The 12,126-nt window shown below is 44.7% G+C and overlaps 1 protein-coding gene across 3 annotated transcripts in view; it reads right to left on the bottom strand.

The window, feature by feature from the left end:
- Positions 1–2,833: 2,833 nt before the first annotated feature.
- LOC117592101 (putative fatty acyl-CoA reductase CG5065) overlaps positions 2,834–12,126 on the bottom strand; it is a 15,508-nt gene continuing 6,215 nt past the window's right edge. For 2 of the 3 annotated variants that reach the window (XM_034285619.1, XM_034285618.1), the window contains exons 2-11: positions 6,186–7,109; positions 4,994–5,110; positions 4,817–4,921; positions 4,607–4,750; positions 4,397–4,531; positions 4,206–4,326; positions 3,840–4,139; positions 3,637–3,769; positions 3,305–3,562; positions 3,085–3,232 (exon numbers count right to left, since the gene is read on the bottom strand). In XM_034285619.1, the coding sequence (XP_034141510.1) occupies positions 3,085–3,232; positions 3,305–3,562; positions 3,637–3,769; positions 3,840–4,139; positions 4,206–4,326; positions 4,397–4,531; positions 4,607–4,750; positions 4,817–4,921; positions 4,994–5,110; positions 6,186–6,641 (1,917 nt within the window). In that variant the 5' untranslated portion in view covers positions 6,642–7,109. Of the gene's footprint in view, positions 3,233–3,304; positions 3,563–3,636; positions 3,770–3,839; positions 4,140–4,205; positions 4,327–4,396; positions 4,532–4,606; positions 4,751–4,816; positions 4,922–4,993; positions 5,111–6,185; positions 7,110–7,794; positions 7,959–12,126 lie in introns of those variants that run through there. The other variant, XM_034285620.1, reaches the window with a different exon arrangement.

Here is a 12,126-nt window from a genome sequence, read left to right as displayed (position 1 = left end):
ATAAATCTACTCGAAAAACATCCAATAAATAGTATTTTTATATATTGAAGAAAAAACAACCCAAAAAAAAAAAGAATAACAAAAAGCAAAAACAAAGATTGAAATGCAAGTTTAGTGCATGCGAAACAAGCTTCAAACTTAGCTCTAGATATAAATGTATTAATAAAAAATATTACAAACAATTGATGGTTTTCATTTAAACTTATTTAAGTAAATTATTTTGTTACATTACACTCGATATAGAACAAAACAAATTCAAGCAAAATAAAACACACAAATGATGAAAATAAAAAAGAAACAGAAACAGAAACAGAAACGCAAAGACTAGAACACATATTTTGAGAGCTGGAAAACCGACGAGTTTTTTAGCATAAAGAGTGGACTTACGGATTGACGGATTAAATGAGTGACGGATGGATGGATTACATATGCACATATGTATGTATACATACATAGATACAGCAAAACAAAAGTCCACTTAGTGAGTACTAAGCAGAAGATTTCAAATCAGCCACCCAAGCAGGTGTAGTACTCGCAATATCTCCGATGTCCAAGCTGATCAAACGGAGAACTCTTAATCTTGCATTATACAATTTCGAGCTCGATTTAAGCTATATGAATTAAACACATGCTTAGTGCTAAGACACATACATACACATATGTATAACTGACACACACACCCATGCTCGTGAGCTCTTGAAAATCTTGAAAAATCTCACAAATCGGATTCCCATTTCGCTGGTTTTCTTCGTGCGTTTAACTTTCTTTTTGGTTTTTTTTCACGACTCGACAACGAGTCTATATTGCGAGTATCTCTAATCGTAAGAACATATATAAGAACTATATATATATATATCTAAATAACATCTGTATTGGGAGCTAGTGGGGGGAAAGGGATTTTAATGTTGGCAGCGTGTAAGCGCTCGATTGATTGTGAAGTGACAAAAACTGAGAAATAATAAAAATGTGTACAAAAACGACAAATGGGGGAAGTTTCAATGCAGGGATCTAACTTGAGCCCCCGTCTAAAATCAAACACTTTTCTGATTACATTTCTTCATAATTTTCTGTTTTATTGAGTTCTTTTTGTTTTGTTTTGTTTTGTTTGACTGAATTATTACCTGTTTGTCTTCATTTCACACCACATTGTTTTTGATGGCCAATAATAACTAAAACCCATACGTATCTGTAGGGCTAGAGTTTTCCTCTGTCCTCCTTCCGTTTGTTTAGATATTATTTTAGGTTAGCTTTGCATTATTCGTTAGCATTTCTAGAGGCTAATTTAACATTTGTGTAGGAAAATAATAAGAAGAACGCGCTGGGTATAATTGTATTATTATTTTGGAAGTGTATTTTATTGATGCACTGCAATTTACAAATCGATTTAAAAATAAAACATAATAAATTCTAGGCATAACATAAAATATTCCATATTCAATATTCAAAAATTGCACAAAGAACGAACCCGAGAACGATGCATAGAACAAATCGATCAAACGAGACGGGGAAGCTAGGGTCCAAAGTGGAGGAAGAGTTGGTTGATGACCCGATTTCCTACTAACTGGATGGAATGTTCTTACTATATGTGTATCTATGTTTCAGTATTGTGTATGTGTGTGTGTGTGTTGGTTTTCTATAATTTAATTTATCGCCTTTATATATCAATTTTCATAATCATGTTTTCGCTAAATGGTTTCGACTCAAAAAACTCTTTTACCGCCTTGTGTTTCTTGGGTTTCTTGGGTTTCTTGGGTTTCTTTTGTTTTGTTTTGCGCTGGCTAACCTTATAGTTAGGTTTTTAGACTGCAAATGCTATTATGTTTTGTCTGACGATTTCATATAAATATAATTCTGGGATTCATTAATTAATTTATTATTATAATTACTCATTATCGCTTATTATTTGTATTTTTTTGTGGCTTTTCGCTTCGTTTGTGTGTTTCTGTTTCCGCCATACATATAAATATACATATACATATACATATACATATACATATACATATATTGTACATATACATACATTGAATTTTGTGTATATGAATTTGTTGCTCCTGCCGTATATATTTGTCGCTTTTGTTTCGCTTTCTTCTTTATATAAATTGAAAACTTAATTGTAAATGTAAAAATGTTAAAACTACATTTCAATTATAAATAATGTTGGTTTTCTCTGTTTTTTGTTTTTTCGCGTCGCTTCGTATTATTTATATGCAATGTCCGCTCGTTACGTAGTAGTATTTATAATTAATATTAATTAATTAGCATAGTTAATTACGTTACGTTTATGTAATTTTTTAAAGCAATAACAAGCCATTTCTGTAATTTCAATTATTCTCTTTACTAATCATTGTGGAATTAATCGCCTTGGTTTCATTTACTCATATCTCATCTATTTATATATATATCTCTTTATTGTTTTGGGATGTACTAATCATGCAAGTTGCTTCTCCGTCGATGAACCGCGACTCTGATTTTATAAATTCACTCGATTCCCATTCCGAATCCGAATCCGAATCCCAAGCCCAAGCCCAAACCATTCCTTCATCTCTGCATGCAAAAAGTTGGAATTCCTTTAGCTACTCCAAATGCTCCTTTAAATATCTCACAAAAACTTTACAAACTTGCTGAGGCTGAGGCTGACGCTTAGGGTGGATGCTGGTGGGGCAGAGCGAGGGATCCGCCGCATGGGTGACGGAAAATGGATGCCAGATGCTGGTTGCTGGTTGCTGGATGATGTGCGACAAATGCCATTTTATTACCCCGTTGTGTTGTTATCATTATTTAATCTGTTCTCTTTTGGGTGTTGTGTCCATGTGTGGTGCTTGTTGTTGTTTTTGGGTGTGTGTGTGTGTGTGTGTGTGTGTTTGTGTGTGTGTTAACTCCTCGTAACATATATATGTATATAAAAATTATGATTATAATTATTCGCTAAAAACCTCTAAAATGTACGCCGTGTTAAAGCATTTAGAAATCGCAAAGAAGAAGAAGTCCCACGCATCCACCCTGCTCCTGCTTTCCTGCTGCTGGCCCTCCAGATCCAGATCCCCATACATATGTCCAGAGTAGTGGCTCAATCGCTGCGGTTTATTACAAAAAGGGTATCAAGCGCGCCATCTTCAGCGCATTGTCCAGGAAGGCGCTCCACATGTCGTTCAGGCGCTTCGAGCGCGACATCAGGAAGCGCCAGGTGAGCAGCACGGCCACCAGCTTGGTCAGCTGATGCAGATAGTAGAGTCTGTGCGCGAGAGGAGGGTTCCAGCGTTAAGAATAATGCCTTTGATAAGTCTTTAGCGTACTCAGAGCTCACCTGACCATACGCTTTCTGCTGTCTGGCAGCGACTCGGGCCGCTGCTTGAACAGGAACTCCCTGAAGCCGAGCACATAGCGCTCGACGTACTTGTCCCAGTGTATGTGGCGCACATCGAACACAAAGATCTCGCGATCCTTGGGGCTGAGCGTGTGCAGCAGAGCGTGGACATTGTCGTCCTTGAAGCGCCATTGGCGTGTGGCAAAGTACTCTAAGCACTCCACAGCTTTGGCAATTTTATTTTGTACGTTGACAACGCTGCGTCAAATGAGATAAAAGGAAGAAAGTGCATTAGAGAGCTGCTTTCGATTAATGTAGCAGCGACTACTCACAATGGCTTCTTGCCCATCAGGCGCGCCACTCCATCCACTATGTAGGCCGGTAAGAAGTGTTTGACTATACAATTCAGCGTGTTCATGGGGCGATTCATGCGCAGCTCCCCAGTTGGATACCACAGGCAGCCCTCTGTTGCGAATAGATGAGTGTGCGTGTAATTAATGCTGCGCAGCATATGTTGAGAGGGGGGGAAACTCACCCAAGGGATGCTTGCGCACGCTGCACATGGCGTACTTGACGAACTCCGACCAGATGAGGGGATTGCGCTGGCCGGTGCAGCAATTGTATATGAGTAGATTGTTGGATTTGTGCGTCGCTGTGCGCCAGGCGGCGGCAATCATCAGATTAATCACAATATCGACAGGTACCATATCGGCCACATAGTTCTTCTCGCACATCATCGTGCGGAACATGCCCTTGGCCAGCGCCGAGACCAGCCCCGTCGGCCCATTAAAGTTGTCCACCCAGCCAGCAAACGGCTCATTCAGGCTGGCAGTCACTGTGACAATTGGGGGGGATAGATGGACATTAGTTTCCAGCTGCTGATATCATCTCTCGCACTCACCAATCGATGGCCTCACAATGGCAACGGGCAGATTACCAGCCTCCTTAAGTAACATATGCTCCGCTAAGGCTTTTGTAAATGTGTACGTATTGGGGCGCTTGCCAATCAGGCGCGGTGTAAGCTGCAGAAGAGTCGGGAGAGAGAGAGAGTTAGCGAGGAGGATACAGGGGTCGCTCCTGGATGGACTGTACCTGATCGAGTATATCCTCCGGAAGCCAGTTGATTAGCGAAATGATATCGTCGGGATTGTAGGGTGGTGCATAGATAACCTCATTCACATCGGTTCTATCGCAATTGCAATAGGCAGTGGAGACATGGATAAGCGCCTGTAACAAATGAAGCAACAAGCAGCCATTAGAGGGATCTTCCGTTCGTGGAAGTCAGTCTTTATGGGGGCTTACGTCCAGCGACAGCATGCGATGACACAGCTCGACCAAGCGTTTCGTGCCCAGCATATTGATTGTGACAGACAGTTTGAGCTTCTCGTCGAATTTCACAGTGGCCGCCGAATGAAAGACAATGGAAACATTGCGACAAAGTAGATTCTGCAGGGTGAAAAGGGGGGTTAAAGCTTACAGGATCCAAAGAGAGAACCGAAGTCTGCATCTTACCTGATCTTTCTCTGAGATGCCCAACTCCTCGGATGTTATATCCCCCGATATGGGTATGACTTTGCTCAATTCCTTGGGCTTCTCGCGACGCAGTGATTCAAAGAGCTGGAAGGCACAAGACGAAGACAGGTTAGAGGAGGTTCTCCATTATCGATTTCGGTATTTGTATACACTTACTGGTGCATTTAGTAGTTCCGTGAGACGTGTCGACACCTCCTGGCCACGTTTCGGTCGTATCAGTAGATATATATTCCGTATGTCCGGACATGAGCGCAGCAGTTTCTCCACCAGCACCTGAAAAACGGTCAATCAATCAATTGGATAAGCCATTATCCATCAAACATTAACAGAATAAGCGGTCATTACGCCGCCGCCCACAAAGGCAGGCACTCGACGCACTTGACCCAGTTCAATAATGTCTGCGGTTCGGATTGAATTTACCCTCGACTGGGCATTGTGGTGGCAGTGGGGGAGTACTGCCCATTGACACGCCCCAAAAACGATGTGAGAATTGTAACGAAATTAAGAGCCGCACCAGACAGAGGAAGGGCGGTGCGCTGGTGGGTTGTTCGCATTGTGGAATGTTTGCTTGGGGGTGGACTCTGCTCTGCCCTGTTCTGTTCTGTTGTGACGTTCCAGGTACTACTCCTACTCCGCCCACCTCCCCTACCAACACACAAAATCGATGCACGAGCACTGCGAACATTGAGTTCAGAGTCTGAGCGGCGCCTGCTGCGATTTCATGTCATAATGACGCCAGGCAGGAACTCAGCAAGGAAGGGCAGGCCAGACATGGCATGGGCATGGGAGGGAGCTCTGGGCCTGGCATATGCATATGCTTAACAATGGTTTCTACGAAAATTGGCACAACAGCCGCTGGAAGTACTAGAAGGGAGCACAACGAGCACAACGAGCACGAGCCGCACAATTAGGAGAGGAAAACTCACAGCGATGAGTCAGGCAGCAGCTCTCGGCTCTCGGTACTCGAGCATTTCGGGGGCCCCTAGGCGGCACACACGCACATCGGCTATAAGTAGCTGGAGGGCCAAAGTGCATCTCAAATTCAAGCTGGCTGGCTGGCTGGCGCACCCACCAATTCAACCATTCCGACGCCTCGGGCCTGGCCTGGCCTGGCCATTGTGTTAATCAACAAAAATATTTGTGCATATTTAATGACTAAGAGCACTTCAATTTCTCAATCAAGCCGAACTCGGGTTCAATAGTTCGATTGCGAGTCAACAAACACGCGGCGTATGCGTGTTGTGAACGGGATGGAGGCGTTTCACGGGCCCACAAAAGTATGCAACGGAAATATGGGGCACAAGGGACACTTGGACAGTAGTTCGACAAAAAAAGATAAGCCACTCACCTTTCCCATAAATCCAGTGCCGCCTGTGATGAAAACGCTGCGTCCCGCAAAGAACTGTCCGACGGGCACGTAGCTGCTGTCGTCTGCGCGGTAGGGCTCGTACGGCGACTGCAGGCCGTTGCTGTTGTGGGGCAAGGGAAGTGCCGTCGATGCTCCCGCGCCGGAGAGGATGCCGGCCATGGCCGCCGCTGGGGAGATTCCGCTGCTGCCAGAGCCAGACACGGCACTGCCGAACCCAGAGGAGGCGGCGGCCGAGGAGGCGGCTGCATGGGTTAGTCCATTGGTGCGCGGCTGCTGCTGCTGCTGCTGCTGCTGCTGGTGCGAGGCCAGGCTCCCGTTGAGGAGCTTGGCTTCGTGGCTTTGTGCGGGATGCGGTGACTGTTTGAGGCTGCTGCCGATGCTGCCGCTGCTGATGCAGTTTTCCGTTTCTGTGTTTTTACCGACCGCTTGTGACATGTTCGATATCTGTTCTGTTCCGTCCGTCTGCTAGTTATAGTATTATTATCCTTTTGATCCTCCGCTTAAGTTAAATTAGGAAGCAATTTTTGTCATTTGCAGTGTGCGCTCGAGTGTCCTTCTTCAAGTATTTGGAAGTAGCTTTTGTTCACCGATTTCTTCGTTATAAATGGAAGCCTTCGTCTGGTTTCGATCGTGCGGGCGAAATTATACAATTAAATCTGTTGAAAATTGTCCTGAAAATCGCTCTGCCGCCCTTGAGCCCTTGTCCATGTTGTCCACAAGTCGCTGCTGTCGTTTCGTCCCTTACCCTGGGGGTGGAGTGCGATGGCTTTGGGTTGGATTGGATGGGGAGTTTCTTTGTAGTCCTTAGTCCTCTGTCCAGCGGGTGGGGTGTGTGTGTGTGTGTGTGTGTGGGGAGAACAGAGCCGATTTACCAGGGCTGTCTAAACTCTGTGGTCTGCAGATCTGTAAAGTACACAAAAATGCTTCAAGCTGTTAGAAATTGTACAGGAAAATGCATAGAAATGGGAAATCAATGGAACAGCAGCAATTGTAAACAATAGTTCCAAGAATAAATCAATGAATGTAAAACATTTTATGCTGAGTTTCCTTCAAGGACACTCATTCTTTTTTTTCTTCATATTTTCCTTTTGCACTTTCCCACTAAATTCCCTGCCATCACTTTCCTTTCCCCCGTAACCCTCATCAATCTGTTCCTTTCTCCTCTCATCGCATTATTGCTGCAACAGACAGGACAGCCAATTAGCTGCTGACAAAGAGATTACCTCAAATGGAACGCAACGGCAACAGCAGCTCGGCTCAAAGTGCGTGTCTATCCAACTGTCTATCCTGTCATCCTATCCACCCATCTATCTATTCATCTTTCCATCTATCTATCTATCAAAGTGTCATTTAGGCTCTGGAACAGGCTAAAATTAGTAACCCATTGAGGAGATACCGAGGCTGATTGGCAACCATAATCCGAGCACAGCTATGACGTCTGCAGATTGGGAGGGAGAATGGAAATGTAAATGGAAATGTAAATGTAAATGTAAATGGTTTGGCAGTCAGCCCAACACCAGAAAAAACGGATATTCAAATGACGTCTAAGGATACTCGCATGTGGATGAGCCTGCATGGTATAACTCACACAAGTCTCTGTCGAACCGCAATCGAATTGAACGCACAATAGAACTAAATATGCAAAAGCTTCTTAATGCCTAATCGGCTTGGGAAGCGTAGAAGGACGTAGAAGGGAGCTTCAACCACAACGAGAGACCGAGAACGGAACGATTCCGACGCTATCGATGGCACTGACAGTTGGCGAATGCTCACTTTGCGGCAGGCAACACTTCATTCTATATGAAACGATTTTTACACGAGACGAGGCGCGTCGAGAGTTGAGCAAAGCAAAGCTGCGACCCGCATGATCAAGTGCCACTTAAGAGAGTGTCTCACACACGTCACACACATCTTGGGCCGAGGGTCCGGTACCAAACGGCATCCACTACCCCACTGGATGCCCTACGAATGACACAAGCATCGATGGGGGACTACACACGTTTCGGCTAGTCAATGGCATCTCTGAGAATCAATTAAGCTGATGAACTTCCTCTGGGGAGGGTAGCGCACGCGGGCAAACCAAACAAGGGGCTTGGGGTCTGTTCCTGTGTCGTCTAGAGTTGTAAAAAATCTAAATGTATCTGTCAACAAGCAATGAGGGAGGGTTAACAGGTTGAACAACACGAAGCGAAATTATTTCATAAAGCTAAAAGGAAATAATATTCACTTCACACCAAAAACAAAGCAAAAAATCACAAAAGGTTGTGCCAACAAAATATTTTTCGCTAGAAAGCAAAAAAAAAACACTAGCTTTGCGAAGTCCAGACCCCCTTCCCTTCCAGACGCGTCCCAGCGGGAAGGGTCTAACCTTTGAACCCTTTGCAGTGTAACCTGTCCAAGCCGCCCCCCGATCCACCTTCTCCATGATCTCTGGGCGAATTTACCTGTAATTTACCTGATGCCTTGCTAATTGATATTCAAATCGATTGCTGCCCAAATATTGATCGTAGCGAATAATAACCAGGAACTATTCGCACACATCCGCTCGATACAGCAATACAAAGTGTGAGATCTGACGTCAGAGCAGAGCCCCAGAAGATGCTCGTCTCGGATGTTGCGTCTCTAAAACGTTTAATTTTCGGGTTTTAAAGCTGGGCCGGGCCGGGCCCCGCGACTCCGAGACATGCCCCGAATGACTTTCACTTTTTAATTTTGAATTTTTGTAGGTTTTTTCCCTTCCCTTCCCTTCCCTCCCCTCTCCTCTACACGACCTTCCTGCATTATCTAAATTCCGCAACACTTTTTTTCGGTTTGTGTGTTTAAATTGTTGTATATTTTGTTGTTGTTGTTGTTGTTGTTGCTGCTGTTTCTTATCCAACTTTCGTTTTCAATTTTTAAGTTGGATGAAAAACAAAAGCAAAATCTACTTCCACAGATGGAAGAAAAATATCTGTTGGTCATTTGCATGATGGTCATTTCTTTCTGACTCGGCAAAAATATCTTAATGATCTTTCTCTCTCTCTCGCTCTCTCTCTTTCTCTCTGTCTGTCTAGGAAATGTGTTAAGAAATTGGCACATTCGTTGCTGGATCCGATGTTATCAAATCGTTTCGCTATGTCCGCTGTTAAAGCTCGAAAAACTGGCAAACTAGTTGGGCCAACAGCAGCAGCTCTATAATTAAGGTTTCAACGGACAGGCAGAGGGACGGACAATCAGAGCTCTCTCATCACGTAACTGTAAACTTATCAATGAAGTTTCTTCTTCTTTCAGCGGAAAGACTCCACTGGACTTGGAGTCCACTGCGAACGACTGACTGGCTGACTGGCTGACTGCTTCACCTCTTCATTCTAAAGTGAAATTTCTTGAAAATCAACTTTTTCTCTCGCTCTTCGCTCTTTTGAATCTTTCTCTGATTATCGCTCTCTTTCTCTCTTCTCTTTCTTCTCTTTCTTCTTTCCAAGTGCAACGAAAATTTGCGCGCCAGAGACCGAAAGGCAAATGAACCTACACATCGAACCACATCGCTTTGGCCCAACCACGCCTCTTCTGAGCCACTCTTTCTGCCTTTCTGCGTTTCTGCCTTTCTGCCTTTCCCCCCATGGCCACTGCCCCCCTCTCGACTATCGTGTTAACCAAACATGAAGACCAAATTGTATCTGCGTGTGTGCTGTTAAACGGTAAACATTCAACCTGCCTTGACAAGGTGGTTACCCACAGAGAGCCAGTCGAGGCGAGTCGAGTCGAGTCGAGTCTTGCCTGAGTATTGTCTGACCCATTTCCTATAATCGTGTGCCGCATACAATCATCATTTCAACCTCATCATCATCGTCATCGAATGAGACAACTGTCCCATAACGACCGAGTATTTCTCGGGTATTACCAATATTACATATACCCTATTCCCTCTGCCTCTGCCTTCGCCTGAGCGTATTACAACTTTCGACCAACGGCATTGAATCTCTCTCTCTCTCTCTCTCTTTGGTCTGCAAGACCCGTCTTTAGCGGTCTTTCCTCTTCGCGCTTCCCTACGCTACGCCTCTACTCTGGGTGCCCTCTGATGCCGCCACATGTTTCCTCATTTGGAGCTTGTTGCTTTCGGATTACAAGTATTTAGCGCTCATACGAGTACTACCTATTGTACACCTGCAACTGGGTACATCCATCCTTTGCTTCCGCATACATATATCTATGTGCTGCATAAGTTTTGGGCTATTCTTGGGTGTTGGGGGGAGGCCGAAGGTGCTGTCAACCTGTTTGTTTTAGCAATTTGGAAGCCCATTTTGTTTCGTTTCGTTTCGTTTCGTTTCTCGTATCGAATTGGATACAAACGAAAGTTCAAATATGCATTTTCACTTTTCAACAATGGGAGGGAGGCCGAGGCCGAGGCCTCCTCTAGCCTCATTATGTAAACCCGTAGCAGAGCCCCAACTACGGCGGATGCTGCACACAGAGGCACGGCACGGCACGACACACACACACACACACACACCCATGGCTCTGGCTATGCCTCTGCCTCATGGCTGCTCATCATAATGGGTCTGTGCCCTCTATTCTATTGAACCTTTGAGTGAGTGTGTGGCATTCAGCATTCCACTGCCCACTGTCCAGTGTCCACTGTCCAGTGGCTGTTCCACTGTGCGGGGAACCATCCATGCCATCGCCATCCTCGACTATGTCTGCTCTTACAGCTAAGTCGTAAGTTATCTATGCTTTGTGTGTAATTGAATAAATCTGTAGAGGGATGTGGGGCAATCTGATGGATAGAATGGCGCTCCCCACTCCCCACTCCGCTCTCCCTCTCTCTCTCGCTCTCCTCTGTGATCCCATAATTTGTGTCTTGATTAACAAACAAAAGCGATTTCGCAGTTTACAGCATAAAAGTTAAATTTAACTGTGTATAATGGGGGCCCCCCTCACCTGATGCCCCACCTCTCTCTGCAGTCCGGGTAGTCCGGGTAGTCGTCAGTCTGTCGCTGTCTGTGTCTGTCCCCCATTTGACGTAGTCACCAGATTCAGATTAGCTACCCAATTTAAGCGGCTCTGCCTCACGCGAGAGATAGAGAGATAGAGAGATAGAGAGAGAGCGTTCCCTTTCTGAGCATCTCTGGATATTAAATAATTCACTATTAGAATATATATTTGTCGTATTTGTCGTATTTTTAGGCCTGTCACATGAGCTAAGAGCTAAACGCCAAGACTACGGTGTCTACAGGTCCAATTAAAACATTCTTTGAGTTTGCTTTCATCCTGCATGTGCGATTTGTCTAATTAAGAGCAATCCCCCCTGTCCCTCTCTCTCTATATCTCTCTTTCTAGCGACTAATTTGAATAATCAACAACAATTTGGAATCGTTGCAATTATAAGATGAAGATTTATGGTCACAAGACAACACTCCTTGGCGTTTGGCAAGGTTTCTCGGGGACTATTGAGATTTATGAACCCTCTTTTGCGGGTTCAAGTTCATTTGCGAAGAGAGTTAAACAAAGTTAAAGATCAAAGAAAGGGAATTCCCAATGATCGCCCTAATGTTGCTGCCTTCGAGTCCTACTGTCAGTGCCAATTCCATTCGAAAACCTCTCCCAAAGCGTGAGTTTACGTCACAGACATCACGGCCAGTTTTCGGGCGGGCCGTGTGTGCCCAATAAACAGTCGATCAGAATGCCAAGTGAATAGTCGTTGGTTTAATGTCTCCATAACCCATTTCCAGTAGGACCATTAGCCCGTTGGCCGAGTAGAATCGAGGTAGAATCTAGCAAAATGTTTGCGAAAGTGAAAAAGAAATTTGTGTGTGCCCCCCCATCAGGTAATCCAGGCACGTAAACAATAGAAACACACTCGTACTCGTGCGGTATGTCCCCACAGCAACTGTCTCTCTCTCTCTCTCTCTCTCTCTCTCTCTGTACGCAGTGCATATCTACT

Source organism: Drosophila guanche, unplaced genomic scaffold (genome assembly GCF_900245975.1).
Source record: "Drosophila guanche unplaced genomic scaffold, DGUA_6, whole genome shotgun sequence".
Lineage (NCBI taxonomy): Eukaryota > Metazoa > Arthropoda > Insecta > Diptera > Drosophilidae > Drosophila > Drosophila guanche.
This window is presented reverse-complemented; position numbering and strand designations above follow the sequence as displayed.